Here is a 25,430-nt window from a genome sequence, read left to right on the forward strand (position 1 = left end):
TGGCTTTGCCAATACTTATGTGGCCTTGGTCAAGTTACTTAACATCTTTGTGCCTCATTTTCCTCATCTGAAAAATAACAGTATCTCCTAATAGAGTTTTTGTTTTATTTGTTTTGTTTTGTTTTGAGATGGAGTCTCGCTCTGTCACTCAGGCTGGAGTGCAGTGGCACAATCCTAATAGAATTTTATGAGTATTAAATGAGATCTATGTAGGGTGCTTAGAATGGTATGTGATAAGCACTGTACAGGTTATAGCTATTTGAGGTATAACTTGAGATACAGCTACTTGAAGTATAATCTGAGTTACCTCCTCAGAACTTCAAGACTCAGGTAAATGGCTGTTTAAGTAGAAAGTCTAATAAGCATTCACAGGCCGGGTGTGGTGGCTTACGCCTGTAATCCTAGAACTTTGGGAGGCTGAGGCGGGTAGATCACTCGAGGCCGAGACTTCAAGACCAGCCTGGCCAACATGGCAAAACCCCATCTCTACTAAAAACACAAAAATTAGCCGGGAGTGGTGGCATAAGCCTGTAGTCCCAGCTACTTAGGCACAAGAATCGCTTGAACCCAGGAGTCAGAGGTTGCAGTGAGCTGAGATTGGGCCATTGCACTCCAGCCTGGGCAACAGAGTGACACAGTCTCAAAAAAAAAAAAAAAAAAAACTTAGATAGAGAAGACATGAAGATCAGCATAGACCTAAACGAAGTATCTTTAAGTACTGATATCATCAATCTTTGATGCCTTTGTGCTTTACACTACTCTATCCATCCACCTTTTGTAAAATAGGAAGAGGGACAAAAAAGTCAGTATCAGAATAAATGAGCCTCTGCAGACTTCCTGCTGGGTCTCTCTTTTGCCTGGAGAAAGCAGCAACTCATGTCTTGAATTGACTAGCTACAGATTCCAGGTACTCCTCAATCAGCCTCCTGTGATAATACAATTAAGTGAGCACAGCATGTTCCAAAGTTAAAGGGCTTCTCTGATTGGTTCTTGGATTCTGAACTATGAAGCCTCTTCATAGAATATAGTGTGGGCAGCCAAGATGACAGAGGTGTAATTGCAAGCTACATGCATGATAGTCGCAGGCTGGGTCATAGAGTTTTGGGGCTAGCTTCATAATACAGTATAGCAGGGTGGTTAAGAACTCACTATTTGGGCCATGCAAACTTGGGTTCCAAATCTGGCTCTAAAACTTGTAAGCCATGAGACTTTGGGTAGTGACTTTACCACTCAAAGCCTCATGTTTATATGGTTGTTATAATGGTTAAATAATGTAAGTAAAGTATTGTCAAAATATACTTTTCAAAAGTTGAAAATATGACTCTCATACCAATATAAAGAGAACATGACTCAAAGATTCATTCATTTAACCTGGCAAGATGGTAAATCTTGTTCAAAGATAATTGGAGACAGCAAAGTATCCGTGGTGGCGGAAAGAAGAGTGTTTGAATAAGATCGTTAATTTGATATAAAACTGGTTAAGGTATAGAGCAATAAAACAGTAACTTTTAGAATGATATTTTCTACCAAAAAAATCATTTGCATCTCTAGTGGACAAATTTAATTTGTATCACAATCAGCAGTTCTCAAGTGGAGATGATTTTGCCCTCCAGGGAACACTTGGCAATGTTTGAAGGTATTTTTGATTGTCACAACTGTGTTGGAGTTGGGAGAGGTGAGTGCTACTAGCATCTAGTGGTAGTAGTTGGTAGAGAACAAGGATGGTACTAAACATCCTTTGATGCACAGGACAGCCTCCCACAAAAGAACTATCCAGCCAACAGTACTGAGGTTGAGAAACCCAGGCTGTCAGCTTCTGCAAGTTAATATCTACCTTTATGAGATTTAAAATATGCTAATTAAGAGAAAACTCCAAGTGAAAGGTATACACTTATGAAGAATTTGATAACCATTGGGTGAGTTGGTTAGACAATGCTCAGATAACCCTGAAAGGACCTCTTTTGCTTATTTCCAAGTTTTAGAATTTTTTTTTTTTTTTTTTTTTGTGATGGAGTCTTGCTCTGTCACCCAGGCTGAAGTACCGTGGCACCATCTCAGCTCAATGCAACCTCTGCCTCCTGGGTTCAAGAGATTCTCCTGCCTCAGCCTTCTGAGTACCTGGGATTACAGGTGCCCACCACCACACCCAGCTAATTTTCTTTTTTTGTATTTTTAGTAGAAATGGGGTTTCTCCTGTCGGCCAGGCTTGTCTTGAACTCCTCACCTCAAGTGATCTGCCTGCCTTGGCCTCCCAAAGTGCTGGGATTACAGGCGTAAGCCACCATGCCAGACCCCAAGTTTTAGAAAATTTTCCTACAGCATTCGACACAGTACCTAGTCCATGATAGGTGCTGAGTAAATATTAGTTATTATTGTAAATTTACAGGCCACTAGGTAGAAGGCCAAATTTCCATTCAATAAGATAAGCACATTATTAGACTTGAGTCTGTGAAGTGCACTACAGTGGCCGTAGCACTGTTGGAAATTATTTTTGTTAGATTATTCCATCATAGTAACTTTGAGGTTTTAAGAAAGTCCTTCAATATAACCTTCAGACAAACAGATGGTAGATCATGTCTAAAAAGCAAGCCATATTTTAAAATTATCTTGAAATCCTGGACTCAAAAAAACCAAGCCTCTCTTTCTGCCTGAGAAACTGTACCCTCAAATTGAGGGTATCCAGCGTATCCTTAGGAAACCCGTTGACTGATGTAGAACAAGTATGGTAAGGTAAAATTTCAGGACTGTAGTCTGTGGCACTTGTGACTGGCAAAAACGTTTTTATTCTATGAGCAAATGGTATGTGCATTGAATCTGAGAAGTAAAAGGTGGCAAAAGTTTTTTTATTTTATTTATTTTTATTTTTTTAAAGGAAAGGACAGCCATACAGTTGCCCAAATCCATCTTCTATAATTCAGTTGGATAATTCACCAAATAGGTGTATTAGTCTGGGTCCAATCAGGAGAGAAAAGCCAGTCAATAATAATGTGAACTGGAAGTTTAATATAAAGAATTATATAGGCCAGGTATGGTGGCTCATAGGCCGGTAATCCCAGCACTTTGGGAGGCCGAGGTGGGTGGATCACTTGAGGTCAGGAGTTTGAGGCCAGCCTGGCCAACATGGCAAAACCCCGTCTCTACTTAAAACACAAAAATTAGTCATGTGTGGTGGTGCACACCTGTAATCCCAGCTACTCAGGGGGCTGAGACATGAGAATCACTTGAGCCCGAGAGGTAGAGGTTGCAGTGAGCTGAGATTGTGCCAACACACTCCAGCCTGAGTGACAAGAGGGAGACTCTGTGTCAAAAAACCAAACAACAACAAAAAGAAGTATATAAAATCTTTCTATAAAATAAATGTAATTATTTTTAAAAATATAAATAGTCTTTATATAAATTTAATAATAAACAGATAATAAATTATATATACATGTGTAAAATATATTTTAAGTAGATTTATTTAAATCTACTTAAATAGATAAAATATAAAACATTCATGCTTTAAAAAGGGCTGTAGAAAATATATAACAAAAATACAATATATAGATACACATAAACAATTTAATAAATAAATATAATTAAATATTATATAAAATATAAACAAAGGATTGGCTAGTAAGAAGTAAAGAGGGAACTCTAAGAAGAGATAAAAGAACAGCTGGCCGGGTGCAGTGGCTCATGCCTGTAATCCTAGCACTTTGGGAGGTTGAGGCGGGTGGATTACCCGAGGTCAGGAGTTCAAGACCAGCCTAGTCAACATGGTGAAACCTTGTCTCTACTAAACATACCAAAATTAGCCGGGTGTGGTGGCGCATGTCTGTAATCCCAGCTACTTGGGAGGAGGAGAATCGCTGAGGCAGGAGAATCGCTTGAACCTGGGAGGCGGAGATTGCAGTGAGTGAAGATTGTGCTACTGCACTCCAGCCCGGGTGACAGAGTGAAGACTCTGTCTCCAAAAAAAAAGTAACAGCCACCAAAAGAAGAGCCTTGGTAGGAAGGAGAGCCAGACCTTGTTAGAGAGGGCACTAAAGAAAGTAGCTCTGGTGCCATGTTGGCATAATTTGCTGGAAATCTATTCTCTGGAATTTTGGGGAAATCTGCCCTCTGGGGTGCCATGGACAGGCTGCTCACGGGGAGGTGTTTCTCTATAGGGGCTCCACTGCAGCGGCTGGCCCTGGGGTGCTGCTCTCTGCCCTGCACTGCAGGAACTGAAAACTGGGGAAGTCATGCTTGCTGCAGTCACCTGGCAAGCCAGCACACAGGAAACAAAAGTCAAAACCTTTCCCTCCTGCAGTGTCTCTCCAGTGCCTTCTACTGACAATGCTCAACATTATGCCGCTTGGCAAAAGAAAAATATTTAAAGGGCCCGGATTCATTTTCACAGATGAGGCAAAAGGGGAGAATTTGGAACTAAATGTCAGTAAAATCAATAACTGGTATAAGAGCGATTCTGCAATATTTAAGGGGCTGATAATTTCAGGCTTTTAGTATCCAAATAACAATTCAGTGTGGGCCCTTCAGGGCCTGGAAGCTGCTATTTGTCCACTATAGAGCCGGAATTCCGAAAGTGTGGTCCCTGGGTAATCAATATCAGCATCACCTAGAAACATGCTAGAAATGCAAATTTTAGGGCCCTATCCCGAACGTACTGAATCAGAAACTCTGGCATTGGGGACTAGCAATCTACTTTTTAACAAGCTCTCCAAGTGATTCTGACACATGCTAAGGTTGGGAAAACACTGCTATATGCAGGAAGTTCCAGGAATCTGCTTGTGCGAGCTTGACAGGAAGAGTCAATAGGACTTCTTTGTATGAGTTTTAGTTTCTCACTTTTTTTTTCAGAGACAAGGTCACTGTCACCTAGGCTGGAGTGCAATGGTGCAATTGTACCTCACTGCAGCCTCAAATTCCTGGGCTCCAGTGATCCTCCTGCCTCAGCCTCCCATGTAGCTAGGACTACAGACACGAGGCAGCATGGGTGGCTAATTTTTAATTGTTTTGTAGGGATGGGGTCTCACTATATTGCCAGGCTAGTCTCAAACTCCTAGCCTCAAGTGATCCTCCCACCCCAGCCTCCCAAACCCTGGAATTACAGGTACGAGCCACCACAACCAGCCTAGTCTCTATTTCTTTATCTTTTTTTTTTTTCATTTTTGAGACAGAGTCTTGCTCTGTCACCCAGGCTGGAGTGCAGTGGCGCAAGCACGGCTCACTGCAGCCTCGACCTCCTGGGCTCAAGCAATTCTCTCATCTCAGCTTCCTGCACACCCAGCCTAGTCTTTATTTCTGATCTTGAAGAAGACAACCGAACTTTTCCAGGAACATATTACTATGTCTCTACTTTTGCATTTCTGGGCTCGTGAGCAAGAATCAGATATGCTCACTGTGGTAAGAAGTTTTGCTTTTGATGTTCTCTTATCTGCATGTCATGCTACCCTGATTAGAGCCCAAAAGCTGCTATTGCAATTTTCATCTATTTCTGTGTGTGCACAGGAGAGTAATGCCTTTTCTGCCTTTTGCATATCTTTTCAGCTGTATCACCTTTTATGATCTGGCCTAAAAAGTCACATAGCTCACTTCTACCATAATCTTTTTTTTTTTTTTCTTTCTTTCTTTTTATTTTTTGAGACGGTATCTCACTCTGTTGCCCAGGTTGGAGTGCAGTGACAATCTCGGTTCACTGCAACCTCCGCCTCCCCAGTTCAAGCAATTCTCTTGTTTCAGCCTCCTGAGTAGCTGGGACTACAGGTGCACGTCATCAGGCCTGGCTAATTTTTGTATATTTAGTAGAGATGGAGTTTCACCATATTGGACAGGCTGTTCTTGAACTCCTGGCCTCAGGTGATCCACCTGCCTTGGCCTCCCAAAGTACTGGGATTACAGGCAAGAGCACTGCACTCAACCTGCTTTTTCTGAACTCCCCACCATTGATGGCATATTGAAAGGACAGCTAGAGTCACAAACCACAGGTCAACACGGCCAGATGGTGGCATGGAGCTCCAGGACCTCACCACTGTTCCTTACCCCATGGATAACCTCATGAGCTGGCTTGCATCCTTGACTAGGCTCCAAAGGTGCGGAACAGAAAGCTTCATTTTGCCCTGACACAACTCTTGCCTTTCCAGGCTCCTTGATTTGCTCCCTTAAAATAGGGAAGGAGAGATGATGTATTCTAGCAGGCTACTTTTCTGCCATTCTTTGTCTAAAATGAAAAATGTATGTGTGCATGCTTGTATGATGTCAGGATTGTGGACAGCTTTACTTTCAATTTCAATATTGAGATATAGAGTGTTGGACTAATACCTCAACATTTTGTGACTGTCATATATCACAAGCATATACTTAAACTATTGGCTTGAATCTCATCCTTTAGTGTAATAGTCTGTGTGTCTTCCAAACCTTTGAAATCAAACTCATGTTTAATACTAAACACGATGAAGCCTTCCTACAGCAAACTCATCTTAAAGGAACTGGGGTTATTTATGCACAGAAAGTGAAGACTTCAGCAGATTTGCTCCTTGTCAAATATGTATTGTATCTTTCTAAATAGATAACAGTACCACCAGTAACTCCTGTAATAAAGAGTAACTGTAATATGATCAGTGCATGCAGAAATGAAGCACTGGTATTCTTATTTCAAATTCCTATTTATTTCTCACTGATACAAGTGAGCAAAAATATACTTATTTCTTCCCAAAATTACTGGAATGTTTTCCTTTTTAATGCTTTTTTTTTTTTTTGCAAGATAAAGATATTTTCTCTGACCTTCATATGCTGAAATGGGGAGAAAACTGATGATTCTCAATCAGCAGGGCCATGCCTCTGTAGCAGGGAGGGGGAGAAGAGGGCATCTCAGAAATTCTTAGAAGTGAAGTTTAATAATCATATCGACACTCTATTTTTATCCTAATAAGACAAAACAAAACCCTCCTAATGTGTTAATAACACAAATTACAGCAACCCAAACTTGATACAATCATGGCCAGGGAAGGTATGCAGAAAAAGGCTGTGGTAGGCATCTTCAGTGGCTTTCCTATTTCCTCACTAAAAGATCCTTGATATTGTTCAGTGGCAACATCCCAAGGCAGAATCACAATTGGTCTGAAACTATCATGACATCTTCCCAGCCTCCCTTGCAGGGAGAAGTGACTATATGACCCAGTTCTGATGGGAAATAAGGATAGAGAGGTACACAGAAGCCAGATCAGAGAAAGCCTTGGAGGCCACATTAAAATATTTGAACTTTATCCTTATTCTACCCTATATCCATTCTAAATACTGTTGATATCCCCCATCTTAAAAAGAGAAAACCAAGACTTTAAATGGCTTGATTGAAGTCATAGCTACTGAGCGGATGAACTGTAATTTGAACCTGGGTTTTGTTTTTATTTGTATTTTTTGTAGTGTGTGGGAGCCAAAGAATTGTCCAGTCATCACCAAGTGAGTGCAAGCTAGTTAGAAATAAAGAAATAATGAGAGCTTACTGAGTCTGTAGAGAATGGCTAATGTAACAATATATTTTAAGGATTGAGATAGTTGGCTGGGCGTGGTGGCTCACACCTCTAATTCCAGCACTTTGGGAGGCCAAGGCTGGTGTATCACTAGGCCAGGAGATAGAGACCATCCTGAAACCCCGTCTCTACCAAAAATGCAAAGATTAACTGGGCACGGTAGCGCGCGCCTGTAGTTCCAGTTACTTGGGAGGCTGAGGCAGGAGAATTGCTTGAACCCAGTAGGCAGAGATTGCAGTGAGCCGAGATCATGCCACCAAACTCCAGCCTGGCCACAGAGTGAGACTGTCTCAAAGTCAGCTTCATCCCTGGGATGCAAGGCTGGTTCAACACACACAAATAAATAAACGTAATCCATCACATAAACAGAACCAACGACAAAAACCACATGATTATCTCAATAGATGCAGAAAAGGCCTTCAACAAAATTCAACAGCCCTTCATGCTAAAAACACTCAATAAACTAGGTATTGATGGAACGTATCTCAACATAATAAGGGCTATTTATGACAGACCCACAGCCAATATCATACTGAATAGGCAAAAACTGGAAGCATTCCCTTTGAAAACCTGCACAAGACAAGGATGCCCTCTCTCACCACTCCTATTCAACATAGTGTTGGAAGTTCTGGCCAGGGCAATCAGGCAAGAGAAAGAAATAAAGGGTATTCAATTAGGAAATGAGGAAGTCAAATTGTTCCTGTTAGTAGATGACATGATTGTATGTTTAGAAAACCCCATCGTCTCAGCCCAAAATCTCCTTAAGCTGATAAGCAACTTCAGCAAAGTCTCAGGATACAAAATCAATGTGCAAAAGTCACTAGCATTCCTATACACCAATAACAGACAGAGAGCCAAGTCATATGTGAATTCCCATTCACAATTGCTACAAAGAGAAAAAAATACCTAGGAATGCAACTTACAGGGATGTGAAGGACCTCTTCAAGGAGAACTACAAACCACTGCTCAATGAAATAAAAGAAGACACAAATGGAAGAACATTCCATGCTCATTGATAGGAAGAATCATTATAGTAAAAATGGCCGTACTGCCCAAGATAATTTATAGATTCATTGCTATCCCCGTCAAGCTACCAATGACTTTCTTCACAAAATTGGAAAAAACTACTTTAAAGTTCATGTGGAACCAAAACAGAGCCTGCATTGCCAAGACAATCCTAAGCAAAAAGAAAAAAGCTGGAGGCATCATGCTACCTGACTTCAAACTATTCTGCAGTTACAGTAACCAAAACAGCATGGTACTGGTACCAAAACAGAGATATAGACCAATGGAACAGAACAGAAGCCTCAGAAATAACACTACACATCTACAACCATCTGATCTTTGACAAACCTGACAAAAACAAGAAATGGGGAAAGGATTCCCTATTTAATAAATGGTGCTGGGAAAATTGGCTAGCCATGTGTAGAATGCTGAAACTGGATCCCTTCCTTACACCTTACACAAAAATTAATTCAAGATGGTTTAAAGACTTAAATGTTAGACCTGAAACCATAAAAACCACAGAAGAAAACCTAGGCAATACCATTCAGGACATAGGCATGGGCAAGGACTTCATGACTAAAACACCAAAAGCAATGGCAACAAAAGCCAAAATAGATAAATGGGATCTAACTAAACTAAAGAGCTTCTGCACGGCAAAAGAAACTACCATCAGAGTGAACAGGCAACCTACAGAATGGGAGAAAATTTTGCAATCTACCCATCTGACAAAGGGCTAATATCCAGATCTACAAAGAACTCAAACAAATTTACAAGAAAAAAACAACCTCGTCAAAAAGTGGGCAATGGATATGAACAGATACTTCTCAAAAGAAGACATCTATGCAGCCAAGACACGTGAAAAAATGCTCATCATCACTGGTCATCAGATAAATGCAAATCAAAACCACAATGAGATACCATCTCACACCAGTTAGAATGGCGATTGTTAAAAAGTCAGGAAACAGCAGATGCTGGAGAGGATGTGGAGAAATAGGAATGCTTTTACACTGTTGGTGGGAGGGTAAACTAGTTCAACCATTGTGAAAGACAGTGTGGCAATTCCTCAAGGATCTAGAACTAGAAATACCATTTGACCCAGTGATCCCATTACTGGGTATATACCCAAAGGATTATAAATCATGCTACTATAAAGACACATGCACACTTATGTTTATTGTGGCACTATTCACAATAGGAAGGACTTGGAACCAACCCAGATGTACATCAGTGATACACTTGCTTAAGAAAATATGGCACATATACACAATGGAATACTATGCAGCCATAAAAAAGGATGAGTTCATGTCCTTTACAGGGACTTGGATGAAGCCGGAAACCATCATTCTCAGCAAACTATCACAAAGATAGAAAACCAAACACCACATGTTCTCATTCAGAGGTGGGAATTGAACCGTGAGATCACTTGGACACAGGGCTGGGAACATCACACACTGGGCTCTGTCGGGGGTTGGGGGCTGGGGGAAGGGTAGCATTAGGAGAAATACCTAATGTAAATGACGTGTTGATGGGTGCAGCAAACCAACATGGCACATGTATACCTACGTATCAAACCTGCACATGGTGTACATGTACCCTAGAACTTAAAGTATAAAAAAAAGAAAATTGAGATGGTTGTCTGTAATATTTTTGTTATGAATAAGCAAAAGATTGTCCAGTACATAATTTAAATTCCAGCATTGAAAGCAGCCTCAAGAGATCACACAGTTCAGACCTCCTTCCTGTGCTTTCCAAAGATAGGTCCCCTGGATTCCACATGATTGAAGTAACTGCTTATTTCTGTGATTTTAGACCACTGGTTTGACAAAAACAAAATGAACCAGGAGTGGGGGGAAAAAACCCAGAAACCCTATTTGTAATAAAGTCTCAACAATGAGATACAATGGTATTAGATACATGCAAACACACACACACACACACACACATACACACACACACACCCCTACCAAAATACATAAATAATCCTAGATCTTGTAGCAAATTGTTGATTTATTCATTGTGACTGCAGCTCCTAGTAATGCTATTATTTGCAGGTGGTGAGTGTGGTATGGGATGGTATGGAGCAACATTTTCCAAATTGTGGTTGTGATCAATATATTTTTTGAAATTAAAGATGGAAAAACATCACAGTGCAGAATATATAAGGTCAATGTCCTATGATACTTGATGTATGTATGTATCACACACACATATACACACCTACAGACACACAAATACACATACAATGAATTCTACATATATTGGATTGTGATGTAATCTTTATTTCTTACTCTGAGCTCCAGTTAGAAAAGTTTGACAATCATCATTTTAGAGCTATGTTCAAAAAGTGGAGACTCTCTGACTCACTGTGAGCTCTGCTATATCTATGTGCTTCCTGGAGAGGGAGCAACTTGCTAAGCTAGAGTCCTGTCCATTGGCATGGATATTTACTGTTCCACATGTTGGGAAAACCATGTGCAATAAAAATCAAACATATGAAACAATGGCTGTCATTGTACCACAGTACACCTTGTATCTTGGTTAAGGTTCTTAAATTACTCCTTTGAGTTTCCTAATTCACTTCAGGAAGGATTTGCTGCATTCCGTCTTTATGCTGTCACTTGCAAACCTTGGGAATAAACATAAAAAGAAATTAATGGAGAATTCCAATTCTCATTTTATTAAATCTTTACATCAACAACAGTAAATCTAAGGATGTTTAAATTACGGGGATTCTGGAGCCAAAAATGCTGGTTTCCTGTAAAGAACTAAATTGAGTCCAAGTCCCATTCTTTTAATCCCTGCATTAAATTTGAAGCATGCCTGAAAATATCAGATAGATATCCAAAATCACTTGTAATTGGTATAGTAATCCTTGACTTCAGGGAATGAAATAGTTTGAAGACTAGAATAAACCCACAAAGGGTAGCTGTCTGCAGTATAATCCTTGTTTTGGAGTGTTACCCTTGATGTGGGGAAAGTATTATTACCTTTAATCCCTTTTCTTAAACGAAGGAAGCCCATGGAATACTTGATTTGGCATAGAAATTCAATGATAAACCTACCACATTCTTATTACACAGCTCATATTGGAGAGCACACATTTTTTAGTGTAGTATTTCATTTTTGAAATATGTGAAATGTAAAAATGATTACATCCTTTGACTACACAAGTGACACTTCTGGGAATTTACTCCAGGGATATAATTCAAAAAGAAGAAAACCAACATAGAATACATGTAGATATTTTGTTATAGCATGTGATTTACCCATGTGAAACACCTGTAACAACAGTAAATAGACAACAATTGGGAAATGGTTAAGTGATCTTATGTTAATTTGGACTACTGTCCTAGATAATTATACTATAATTTTATAATGAGATCATGCTTTAAATTTAATGAGAACAATGCAAACATCTGATAATTAAATTTTATTTTGCAACTTCTTATTCCTTTGATTTGAAACTAGACATGTGACATCTTTCTTCTCTACTAAAAGGTCAATGTCAAGTCTTATATTTCTCTTCCGTGTACAAAACAGAACTCAGCCTTGATTTTTGTTTTTAACTGGAAGAGCTACCTAGTTTCATTATATAATGAACTCTATAAAGCTACATAAAAATTAAATACTAATTTAAAAACAGAGATAAGCATGGCTGATTAACTACACTGCCCTTGCAGTCTTGTAAAGGAGAGATTGATGTGAACAGTAAAAAGACTGGATGTGTACTCATTAAAATGTTAACACTAATGACTGGAGAGAACACAGGTAATTACTTGCTCCCTTTTGCTTTATAATAAACATTTAACAAGGCAGGGTGTGGTGGCTCATGCCTGTAATCCCAGCACTATGGGAGGCCAAGGCAGGCAGATTACCTGAGGTCAAGAGTTCAAGACCAGCCTAGCCAACATATGAAACCACGTCTTGACAAAAATACAAAAATTAGCAGGGCGTGGTGGTGCATACGTGTAATCCCAGCTACTCGGGAGGCTGAGGTAGGAGATTCGCCTGAACCCAGAAGGTGGAGACTGCAGTGAGCTAAGATCACGCCACTGCATTCCAGCCTGGGCGACAGAACAAGATTCAATATCAGCCGGGTGCGGTGGCTCACGCCTGTAATCCCAGCACTTTGGGAGGCTGAGGCGGGCAGATCATGAGGTCAGGAGATCAAGACCATCCTGGCTAACATGGTGAAACCCCGTCTCTACTAAAAAAAAATAAAAAATTAGCCAGGCGTGGTGGAGGGCCCCTGTGGTCCCAGCTACTCGGGAGGCTGAGGCAGGAGAATGAGATGAACCCGGGAGGCGGAGGTTGCAGTGAGCCGAGATAGCGCCACTGCACTCCAGCCTGGGTGACAGAGCGAGACTCTGTCTCAAAAAAAAAAAAAAAAAAAAAAAAGATGGAAAAAAGACTCCATATCAAAAAAATAAAAATAAATAAATAAATAAATAAAATAAAAAACCTTTAAAAATAATATGCTTTTATAATGAGGTGAAAATAAATGTTTTTAAAGGGAGTTTGAATGTTCCTGGTGGCTAGACTACTTTGTTTTAGTAAGAATAAGGAAATGATTAAATTTTGCCTCACACTTTGGATTTAAATAAGGATGAAATTAAATGTATAACTCCATTCCCTTACTCTGCTGAATAATTTATTGTTTCATTAACAATTAAACTCAGTCTTTCTTGTTTCCCCTTCATTATTATTACTTTATCATAATTATGATTTTATGTACTTAAGACTGAAAAATTAGCTAAACAAGTTTATGAGATGTGAGAAAAAAAAAAAAAACCCTGAAGATCAGTCACTGGAAACAGGAAAGGTCTCCCTAGCTGGCTCAGTGTGTGTCATACTCAGGGTTAAACCAGGTTACACTGAGGGTACCTTCAGGACAGCTTTGCCAGGTTACTGTGGATGGAAGCACCAGGAAAGGTAATAGGTTACTAGAAATAAAACAGTAACTTATTTATGTAACTGAGAAAAAACAGCACAAATGTTAGAGGTAAGAAAAGCTGATGGATTTCTGTTTTTATCCCTCTTTTAAGTTTTTTTTTTTTTTAACTTTATCTAATATCTAGAAGCCTCAAATGGCATAGCTAAATACTTTCCTGCCTGCCTCTAGGATGTAGGGAAGGAAAGAGGAGGGGCATCACAACATTGCGAAATGCACTTTCTTGTGGGCTAGCAGCACCTGTCAAAACATGCCAGCTGTATTTGGGCCTTGGAACAGATGGTGAAGGCTCAATTGGGAATAGAACTGGTTGCAATTTACCTGAGCTACATGACCAAGGCTACTTTCATCTTTATCAGTAGGTAGATCATAAGGCCAAACTCCAGTGTATGACTTAGTCATAAAGGAAAGTTGGACCCAAGCACTGGCCATCGCTGAGAAGACAAAGAGCTACAGGTGTCCAACAGCTGAAACACTTCTGGAAGTGCCTCATTAGGGACAGAAAGGGGGGCCAGTAACTCTCAGAGAAGTGGCTCTGGCTCATGTGCTATCATTTATGAAGGCTGAGCCCTTCCCTTCACCCCACACCCTCTATATCCACTCACGTTGGTGCTCTGAGATTCATTATAGGAGGCCTGACTTTCATCAAAGTAACAGACGGCAGGAGTGGGCGGGCATATCTGGCAAAGATTCTAAATTCTTTGCAAGAAGAAAATTTAAAATGGTCCTGAAATTCCTTCAAATGGGTTCATGCCTATATGATGGGCTGATCCTGAAATCAACAATATTTAGGATCAATGAGCTGCCTAGTTGGGTTCAGTCTCTTACTGAGGAAGGATAACATTTGGATTAGGGCAGTTGCCTCTCACCAAAAAAACATATAATGTTCTTCACTGCTGGAGTGAGTCATACTGTCTTCTCTGAGCCAGTTGATGATTGCATTTTGCCGGTGTTAGCCATGGAAATTCTTTTAATTCAAATAGTTCAAATATAACAATAGCTAGATCTACAGTTCTGTCCTTCCAGCATGTTTTTTCGACCTTCTTCTTCTGGTTTCTACCTCCTGCCCTGCTTTCTCTTTGGGAAATTTTTAAGTTTTTAATTTTCAGAGATAGGGCTGTCTGTCTCCCAGGCTGGAGTGCAATGGCACAATCATGGCTTACTGCAGCCTTGACCTCCTGGGCTCAAGCAATCCTCCCACCTCAATTTCCTGAGTAGCTGAGATTATAGGCGTGTGCTACTATGCCCCACTAGTTTTTTTTGTTGTTGTTGTTTTGTTTTTTTTTGAGACAGAGTCTCACTCTGTCACCAGGCTGGAGTGCAGTGGCGCAGTCTCAGCTTACTGCAACCTCTGCCCCCTGAGTTGAAGAGATTCCCCTGCCTCAGTCTCCTGAGTAGCTGGGACTACAGGTGCACACTACCACATCCGGCTAATTTTTTGTATTTTAGTAGAGATGGGGTTTCACCATGTTGGCCAGGATGGTCTTGATCTCCGGACTTCGTGATCCACCTGCCTCGGCCTCCCAAAGTGCTGGGATTACAGGTGTGAGCCACCACGCCTGGCAGCTAATTTTTTAAAAATTTTAATTTTTGTAGAAACAGAGTCTCTCTCACTATGTTGCTCAGGCTGGTCTTGGTCTCAAGACCAAGCCTTGCTGGCCTCAAGCAATCCTCCCAATTTAGCCTCCCAAAGTGCTGGGATTACAAACATAAGCCACTGCACCTGGCCAGAGAAATTTTTAAAATCAGAAGGTCTTAGGTGGGGTGTTCAATTACAAGATGGGTTACGTGATCCAGACCTCGCCAATCAGAGTATGCCATCTCTCTGGCCATAACGATCGCTTTGGCAAGTCATGTGGTCCAGCAGGACCAATCATCTGGGCTACAACAGAACACTGCTTTTTAGAAAATGATTTAAGATAAAGAACTTCAAATTTATGCAGAAGAAGTGAGAATAAATATGAACCTCCTTGTACTCAATACCCAGCTCCAACATTTATCAACTCGTGGTCAAATCTTGAAAAAGGTATCTTTTCACACTGGGACTGATGGACCTAGAAGGATGTTGTTATCAACAGACATCAGGTCAGTGGAGAGCCTGACTTCAAAATAAACCCTAAGTAGAAAGTAGAATAGAAGCAGAGTCCTGAGGACCTTATTTGAGTTCCTTAACCCATTAATGTTGGAGGTTGCAAATTTTTTTGTGTGAAAAACCAGACCTTGGTGATGACCTTGAGCGTTAGGATATAAATAACTCCTACTAGCTTAGAGTTCCAACAGTGGATTAAACGGGTTAATCCAGCTGGGTCTGAAGCCACCATTACCCCTGTACTGTCTTTCTGCTGAAGCCATATTTAGGCAAATCTCTGGCACTTGCAGAAAGTGCTGTCCAATATGAAAACCTTAAATAAACACTTCAAAATACTTTTTAAAATCTTTTGTTTATCTTTGAGGTATTTGGAAAGTAGAAATTTTATGGAAATCTTTAAGGGAATAAAAGAAACGGGGAGCTCTGGACATACTAAAACAAAATCATCAGCATTTTAATTATACTCTGCCCAAAGGATACTTCCAGTCCCATTTGGTACAACCATCTACTAAACATTTTTAAGTAAATCACATAAATAGCATTAAGAGATGTAACAAAGGGTACATGGTTTCACCCCTAAAAACAGACAGACAAACTAATTGAGTCTCGAAACCTTCCCCCCAGAATTTCTGATTCTGAATTATCCTCAAAGCAAAGAATGGATGAGCACAATCACTCCTACATTAGCATTCTGGTATTCCATCCTTTCATATGTAATGAACTATTTTCCTGGCTGTTTCTCCTCTACCTTCCACTTTGTTAGCACAATACTTACACTTTTGCTTTGCTAGTTCTTGTATTAGATCTTCATATACTTGCAAAAAGAGGTCCTCTTCAGATTTTGTTCCATCTAGGTACACTATGAAGGGGAAAAGAGAGCGGTTCAAATGCTAACAGGCTTATTAATATACAATGTTTACTTTGGCACCCAACGTCTCTTTTAATGCCAATAGGTTTAACCAAGGCACCCAGGACCATAACTTAAAAGAAAATTAATAGTGATTGAAGAAAGAAATAGATACTAGCCAGGTATAATAGGTCAAAAATGCTGGATTGTTACAGATAAATCCACACTGGCTTATGTGAAAATTATTTAATTAAAAGAGAAGAGAAAGAAAGAAGAAAAGAGGAATGAAACAGAAGAAAGTAAGTGGTGTTCTGCATATGGCACTTTTGATGCACTGAAGGTGTTCACCCAAAAGGGTCACTTAAGGAGTAATTCTTCAACATACTTAGACATGAGGATCACCTGGGAAGCTTCTTAAACCATGCAGCGGTCTGGGATCTGCAACATATGTACTAACTCAGAATTCACCAGGCTCAGAAAATATGTATGTATGTATGTGTGTGTGTGTGTGTGTGTGTGTGTGTGTGTTTTCAGCTATCAGAGAAAAGATGTATTTTTAATAAAACTGGCATAAGCAGTTTTGGAGAAAAAGTAGATGTTGTCTAGGTTAAAGGAAGGAAAGGGCCTTCTGGTCAGAAAATAGCAGGGAGAGGCAAGAGCAATGATGCACCATTTGGAATGGCTAGAATAGGGGGAAGCTCTGGTAACAACATGAGATGAGATTCTAGCGCAAGACTGTACCTCAGTACCTCAGTCATTAGAGGCCTTGATGTCTGGCTGTTTGGATTGTATCTCAAAGATCTGGAGACGTCTCAAGGTATTCAAGCAGGGCAAGAGCCTGATTAGATTTGCATTTTAGGTAAAAGGGAGAGAAGGGAAGCAAGAGGATGTTCTTGCAACCAATGGTCCAAGGTGGACAAGGTGCAGCCAGAATCTCAGCATCGGCCCTGGGGATACACTCCGTATGCATTCCACACGGCTCTGACATAGCTACCTATCCTGGAGGCCAACAGGCTTCTCACAACACGGACAAGTCCCCTTTATTGTGAAAAGCATACATCAGTTCTAACTCCTTTGTCTTATAGAACAGCCTTCTGCCATCTTCTCTGCATCGAGTGCCCTATTCCAGTGATCTGTTCTTAGCTCAAGCCCACAGATCCGGATGCTTACCTCCAAATTGCTACATATGTCTCCCAGGCACCTCAACCTTATTATATGCAAAACAGACATGCATTCCTCCCTTACAGGTCTGCAATGCCTTCACTTTTTTCTAACATCCGTCAGTTGCTGAGGCATCTGTCATCTTCCCGCCCCCTCCATAGCTGTTCTATCACCCATTTCTACTGAGTGCAGGCGTCTAACATCACACCCTATAAATCTATCCTCCTCCATTCTCCACACAGCCAGAGGGGTCTTAACTAAAAAGAATTTGTATCAATCATGTCCTTGTTTAAAACTTCTCTCTAGAGAGCTTCCCACTTCTCCGAGAATAATGATCAAAGTCCTTACCTAGACTATTGGCCTTATAGGGTCTGGACCCTGCCTGTATCACCAGCATCAATCTGCTTCCTTGGTTTTCTTTACCAGAAAGTTTTCTCCACACCAGCTTTCTTTCAGGGGCTTCTCATTCCTTCCTGTCCCCTGGTCCTTTCGTGTGCCATACCCACTTTCTGGGGTGATCTTCTATTCCCCAGTCCATCTCCTTTGTTCAGTTAAACTCATCAAAGTTTGGTTAAATGTGACTTCCTCAAGGAAGCCTTCCATGACTACTGGGATCTCGGCAGTCCTCTAGAGCTTGGTGTCACAGAACTTACAGCAGCTGGAAAGGACAGGCTGGTGTCTCTAGCACCTGTTTCCACGATAGAATGTCACCTGCATGACAGCAGGGGCTGGGTCTGCCTTATTCCCTTCACCATCTCCAGGGTAGCACCAGAAGGCATTCATTCAATACTGGTTGAATGAATAACCATCCAGAGGCTGATGAGAGCCACAGAGAGAAACAGAAACCAGGAGAACCAGCTATGGAAGAGGAGAAGCCCAGAGTGTTCTTGCTTAAGTGTCCCTTTATACTTTTCTATGAGTCCTTTCTTTTCTATACTTTGAGGCAAATGACAAGTAAAAGGGGGACTTTTTGAACAGAGGGAGAAAAGGCACTTACCAACTTCCCATGTGATGTCTTGCATTTCTTGTCTGTGCTTTAGATACATGGGCCACACATGGCCATCAAAGTATCCCGGAGAGTCTGGAGGCTCATAGACCCTTGTACTATCAAAACACGTAGGAAACTTTATGTTGACAGAAACACACAATTGATAAAGTAAAATATGAATGGTCAGGATAATGGAGAAATCACTCAGAGGCTGAATCTAAACAGTGTGCTACATGTTTTAACTCAGTGGCAGTTAGAAAGACAGTAGTAATGTGGATTTAGTTCTCTGATCCTAAAATTAATTTTGTAATCCACTGACTATCATTCTTAATTATCCTTTTTCCTTCTAGTGCTTTATAAGAGAATTAAGAGACAAATAGTGTAAATAATGATGGAGAGACCACTATGTTGGATTAAGCTTTGAACTAATTGGTGTTCTCTGTAGCTGTGGCAGAACAGGCTCACTCACATTAAAATCATAATCATCATGGGCTTGTTTTGTTTGAGGATTTAGGAGAAATGAGCCAAAAGCTTGATATAAGGCCCTTTTCTTAGAAAGTAATTTGCATTACTCTGTGTGGATGACCATTTATGGAAAAAGGTTTTGCTCCTTTTATAAAGAAGAGTTAAGCCTTCCTGTGTCTGAAAAATGACATTGCTCAATAATGTTGCTGTCCTCATTTTTCTTCTAAATTTTTTGTTTTGAATTACAACTCACAAAGATGATTTCACAACTTACCTCCTCCTCCTTTTACATTCTTCATATGGAATAGTCAGGAAATAGCTTCTATTCCATATAGTGTCAAGGGGCCTAAAATAACAGCATACTTAGTTCACAAGGGTTTTTCTTCCCCCCATTCACTCAGTGCCAATATTAGAGTGGAGATGCTTACTTATAATTAAAAAGAAGAAAACCTTCGATGATTAAAATGGGAATTTCCTCAGCACTTTCCCGGTCTGTTGATACCACAGAGCGTCTTGCACTTTCCATCCAGCAGGAAATGGTTGACATCATTTTTTCCATGTTAAGAGCTTCAAGCACTTCAAACAAACACACAAAAATATGCAATCAATATAGCAAAACATTTTGTGATGTGACTTTTTGTGATGCATATATCCAGGATTCTGTAAACATATAGACCAGCATTTTATTTCCCTTCAAAACTCCTAATAACAAATATTTTAGATGACACTTTGAAACTCTAATACTGATAAACCAGAGTGAAACGTTTTTATTATGGAAAATTTCAAACATACAAAAAAGTAAAGTACAGTGAACTCCTGCGTCCCTAATACCAGCTCTGACAATCAGAAACCCATGGCTAACCTTGCTTTACTTATAACTTTGATTCTCTCCTGACTACACAAAAATGTAAAATTTTTAGAAGATGAAATATCTACAGATAAGTTCGAAAGATACATGACTCATGGGGGGAAATATCTGTAATGTCCTTGGCAAAGAGTTAAGATATTTAATCAGCAAAGAGCTCTTCTAGATAAATAACTAAAAGTCAGACTATTTGTAAAGAACACAAATGTGTCACTGTCACACTCTAAAATGTACATACTTCTCGAGCTAATCGTGATTTTAGAGAAGTAGCCTATAGCTTTTAAAATATGGTACTTAAACCAGTAGTATTAGCATCACCTGGGAACTTGTCAGAAAGGCAAATTCTCAGCTCCACTCCAGAACTACTTAATTGAGCCAACAGCACTTAAGAGTGTTTTTTAGCGGAAGGTTTTTCAATGATGGATTAATTTATTTAACAGACATAGGACTATTAAGGTTTTTTTTTTTCTTTGTTCTGGTGTTAGTTTTGGTAAGTGATGTCTTTCTAGGAAATTGTCAATTTCACCTAACTTTTCAAACTTATTTGTATAATGAGTGTTCATAATATCCTTTTATCTCTTTAATGTCTGTAGGGTTTACAGTGATATTACCTTTTTTGCTTTTGGAATTTGTAATCTGTTTTATCAGACTTAGTTAATCTGGGGATTGCTCAGATTCTTGAAGTTTTATGTCTTAAACCAAATTTGAGAAGTTTTTTTTTTTTTTTTGAGACGGAGTCTCGCTCTGTTGCCCAGGCTGGAGTGCAGTGGCCGGATCTCGCACCAGCCACCTTGCCCGGCTAGTTTTTTGTATTTTTTAGTAGAGATGGGGTTTCACCGTGTTAGGCAGGATGGTCTCGATCTCCTGACCTTGTGATCCACCCGTCTCGGCCTCCCAAAGTGCTGGGATTACAGGCTTGAGCCACCGCACCCGGCCAGTTTTTTTTGTTTTTTAAACCATTACCTCTTCGAATACTTTTTTAGTCCCACACTTTCTCCTGAGACTTCAAAGATATGAATATTAGATCTTTCATTATTGTTCCACATTTTTATTCATTTATTTTCAGTCTATTCTCTCTCTGTTGAGAATAATTTGTATTGTTCTGTCTTTAAGTTCACTAATTATTTTCTCTGTCGTACTTACTCTGCTACTGAGCCAATCCAGTGAGTTTTCAAATTTTGATTAATGTATTTTTTCCATTCTAAAATTTCCATCTGGTTCTTTTTTCAAATCTTCTATTTCTTTACTGAGGCATTCTAGGTTTTCACTTGTTTCAAGCCTGTTTGCAATACTATGTTTAAAGCCTTTTAATAACGCTGCTTTAAATTCTTTGTCAGATAATTTCAACATCTGTGTCATCATGGTATTGGTGTCTATTGATTCATTTTTCTTGGTCAAGTTGAAACTTTTTTGGTTCTTGGTATAACAAGTGATTCTCAGTTGTGTCCAGGACATTTTAGATCCTGTGTTATAAGGCTGTAGATCCTATTTAATCCTCTTTTGCAGGCAGTCACCCTGTTCCTGTATAGCTTGCAGGTTCAGGTGGGGGCGGATGCTCTGCTTCCTGCTAGGCCCTGCTGATGCTGTGTTGCGGGGGAAGTTGGTCCATTGTGGGAAGAGGGGGTCAAGGAGAGTGCCGGTGAAGTTTCATTGCTGCTAGCTGTGGGCAGAAGTTCATCTTTCCACTGGGTTCCGCTGACAGGAGCTGACACCACCTGAGTAAGGAAGGTGAAGTGCCAACCTGCTCCATTGCACACTGCCTCCTTCCACCTGAGTACTGCCAGGTGGAGGCGAAAGTGCAGCTCCCCATTTGGTTCCACTGATCCAACCCCCATGGGTGACGTGGAGGTGATGATCCAGCATCACCCTGCCTTGCTAATGCTGGATGGATCTTCTGGAAGTCCAGCTCCGCACCCAGCTAACACCATGAAGGGAGGACGGTTTTGCCTTTTGTGTCTGGCTAGAGTAGGGTGGATATTATCAAAAAGGTTTTCTGTTCTGGTAGGCCACCCTTTTCCTTGTTCCTTTTTTAGCCTGTGCCCATGGATGGTTCCATGTTGTATACTTCTCCTGTATAGGTAGGAAGCAAAAAGAAAACCCAGGGATCCCATAGCCATGTCATTCCTCACCTCCTGGGATCTCTAGCCAGCATGCTTTCTTTTTTCCCTTCAGTCTTCCTCCGTCTGTTTGTTGCATTATGTCCAGGGTTTTTCATTGTAGGAGGGAGGACCAGTGAGCAATGGGACTAATCCGTCTTGGCTGGAACCAGCAGTCTTTCTAGTTTTGATATATTTTTGTGATCATTCATTAAAAGTATTTTCTAATTTTCATTGTGATTTAGCTTTTGACCCAAGGAATAGATATGTGTTTTGCTTCAGATAAAATACAATGATGTTTGGGATTTGCTTGAAAACAATATAGATGAATAGAGTGGGTGAGGGTATAGATGAAATATAATTGGTCAAAATTTCATCTTATTAAAACTGGATGGTGAACTCATGAGAGAGTTCATTATACTTTTCTGCTGACCTCTGCATATGTTTGAAATTTTCCATTAGAAAAAGTTTTTGAAAATCAGAAAAAAGGGTAATGCTTACTTTTCAAACACTTGGTTATTGCTTTTTAATTTCCTTCATGGTGATTACAGAGTATCTTTATATTTCTTCAATCCATAAAGTGTATTAGGACTTACTCCATGCCCTTGCATATATGGACTATTTGGGGTAATATATTCCATGTACTCAAGAAAAAAAAATATGTATTCTGCTGTTATTAGGTGCATGTTCTGTACATGTCAGTTTTTGGTCAAGTTAGTTAATTGTGTTGTTTAAATCTGTTATATCATTAGTAATTTTTGTCTGCTAGTCCCATTAGTGGCTGTTACGAGCTGAATGTGTCCCCCTATGTTAAAGTCCTCCTGCCCAGTTCTCCAGAATGTGACTTTATTTGGAAATATGGTCATTACAGATACAATCAGTTAAGGTGAGGTCACACTGGAGTAGGGTGGGCACCTGATCCAATATGACTGATTACAGAAGGAGAAAATTCAGACACACACATGGGGACAGTACCATGTGGAGATGAAGTCAGGGACTGGGGTGATGCAGCCGAAGCCAAGGCTGCCAGAGATTTCAGCAAACACCAGAAGCCAGGAGAGGGGCACCGAAAAGAGTCTCCCTCACAGCCTCAGAGGGAGCCCACCCTGCTGACACCTGGATCTCAGACTTCTGGCTTCTCGAATTGTGAGACAATAATTTTCTGTTGTTTCAGGCATTCTGTGGTACTTTGCTATGTCGTCCTAGCAAACTAATACACAAAGGAAGTTGTGTTAAAATCCCCCTCATTAGCTGCGCGTGGTGGCTCACACCTGTAATCCCAGCACTTTGGGAGGCTGAGGTGGGCAGATCACCTGAGGTCAGGAGTTCAAGACCAGCCTAGCCAACCTGGGGAAACCCCATCTCTATTAAAAAAAAAAAAAAAAAAAAATTAGCCAGGCATGGTGGTTCATGGCTGTAGTCCCAGCTACTTGGGAGGCTGGGGCATGAGAATTGTTTGAACCTGGGCAGCAGAGGTTGCAGTGAGCCAAGATCATACCACTGCACTCCAGCCTGGGTGTCAGAGTGAGACTCCATCTCAATAAAAAACCAACCAACCAACAAACAAAAAACTCCCACGCCAATTGTGGATTTGTGTCTTTCTCTCCTCTTAGCTCTGTCAGTGTTTAATGCATTTTAATGTTATGTTATTAGGTAGATAAAAATTTTAGGTTGTTTTATTTTCCTGTTGAAGTAACTCATTTCTCTCTATCTCAGTAAAACTCAGCCTTAAAGTTTACTTTGTCTGGTATTAGTATAGTTGCTAGAGTTATAACAGTTCTTTCGGTAGGTGTTTCCATCATGGATCTTTTTCTAGCCTTTTACTGCCTATATTTCTATGTCCTTATACTTAAGTCCATTTCTTTTGGTTTTTTTTTCTTTTTTGAGACAGAGTCTCGCTCTGTTGCCCAGACTGGAGTGCAGTGGCGCAACCTTGGCTCACTGCAACCTCTGCCTCCCAGGTTCAAGTGATTCTCCCGCCTCGGCTACCTGAGTAGCTGGGACTACAGTTGTGAGCCACCGCACCCAACTATTAAGCCTTTCTCTTTTAAGGAACTTACTGTTGGCTTAGAAAAAAAAAAAATACCAGTGTGACAATTTTTGGAGTATTTTACTTCCTTTCACTTAATGTGGCTACTGGTATATTTGGACTTAAATCTATCATCTTACTATTATTTTCTATTTTTCCACCATCTTTTGAATTTTTTTTTTTTTTTTTTTGACACAGTCTCGCTCTGTCAGCTAAGCTGGAGTGCAGTGGCATATCTCGGCTCACTATAGCCTTTGCCTCCCAGGCTCAAGTGATCCTCCTGCCTCGGTCTCCTCGGTAGCTGGGACCACAGGTGCACACCACCACACCCGGCTGATTTTTGTATTTTTTGTAGAGACACGGTTTTGCCACATTGCTCAGACTGGTCTTGAACCCCTTGGACCCAAGTAATCTACCCACCTTGGCCTCCCAAAGAGCTGGGCTTACACGTGTGAGCCACTGTACCCGGCCATCCTTTGATTTTTAATTTTTGTTTTGATTTCTTTCATATTAATCAACTATATTCCATTGAAAATATAATTATTTCCTCTACAAACTTGATGGTTCCACATTTTAAAACTATCCTGTTTGTGCTTAGATAGACTTGACTAGTACTTTGATTTACCTTAAATTTGTGCATTTACCTAAAATGTTCAAATCTTTCCTTAAGATAGATTCCTGATGTCAGATGCTTGAAGTCATGGCATGAACATACTAAGTTTGGGACACATGCTCAACCTCCTTTCCAGAAAGGCTGTACCAATTTATCTATATACTTCCATCTAAAGTATATTAGGGCCTTTGTTTTACTGAGCCCGTGCTATCACTGGATAATTCTCATTGCTTTAAACATCTTTGTTTACTTGGTAAGTGGGAAAAAAAGTAATTTACAGTTCTTTAAGGTTGACTTTTATCGTACATTTATCAATCCAATAACTGACTGCTTCTATGAAGAGCTTATTCACAACCTTAGGCCCTTTTCCTACTGGGATATTAGTTTTTCTTACCAGTTTGTAAGAATTCATTAAAAATTAGAAATAGTAATTCTTTTCCAATTGTTGAAAACTGTTTTACCCTGTTTTTCACCCTTCCTTTGCAATGATTTTTCTCACTAACCTCTGGACGAGAGGAAGAAAAAGAAAAAGAAAAAATGATCCTGGCTGCAACTCAAGCTGCAAGAACAGAGAGTGAGTCAAGAATTTTGCCTCTCATAAAACTATTATGTGTCTGTAAGAACTGATCATATAACACTTTTCCTAAAAGATTATCAGTTAAAAATAGAGAACATACTTTATGACTTTTTAAGAGAGCTCCCTCTGTTACTAGTTTGTATAAGTACTCAATGATCATCTTTTTAATTGTAAAGGTTAATAAGACCACCAAATATTAAACAGCCTATTAGCATGATATTCTCTACAGAAAA

General features: G+C 40.1%; 1 protein-coding gene across 13 annotated transcripts in view; it reads right to left on the reverse strand.

Annotated features, from left to right (window-relative positions):
• Window positions 1-10,774: 10,774 nt before the first annotated feature.
• The window catches only part of NMRK1 (nicotinamide riboside kinase 1), a 28,112-nt gene continuing 13,456 nt past the window's right edge, over window positions 10,775-25,430 (reverse strand). For 6 of the 13 annotated variants that reach the window (XM_074017684.1, XM_074017681.1, XM_074017679.1 and 3 more), the window contains 5 exons: window positions 19,446-19,593; window positions 19,292-19,363; window positions 18,562-18,668; window positions 16,332-16,415; window positions 10,775-11,142 (listed from right to left, as the gene is read on the reverse strand). In XM_074017684.1, coding sequence (XP_073873785.1) covers window positions 11,123-11,142; window positions 16,332-16,415; window positions 18,562-18,668; window positions 19,292-19,363; window positions 19,446-19,576 — 414 coding nt within the window. In that variant the 5' untranslated portion in view covers window positions 19,577-19,593 and the 3' untranslated portion in view covers window positions 10,775-11,122. Of the gene's footprint in view, window positions 11,143-16,331; window positions 16,416-18,561; window positions 18,689-19,291; window positions 19,364-19,445; window positions 19,594-25,430 lie in introns of all 13 variants that reach the window. The other 7 variants (XM_074017689.1, XM_074017688.1, XM_074017685.1 and 4 more) reach the window with 2 other exon arrangements.

This window comes from Macaca fascicularis, chromosome 15 (assembly GCF_037993035.2).
Source record: "Macaca fascicularis isolate 582-1 chromosome 15, T2T-MFA8v1.1".
Classification (NCBI taxonomy): Eukaryota; Metazoa; Chordata; class Mammalia; order Primates; family Cercopithecidae; genus Macaca; species Macaca fascicularis.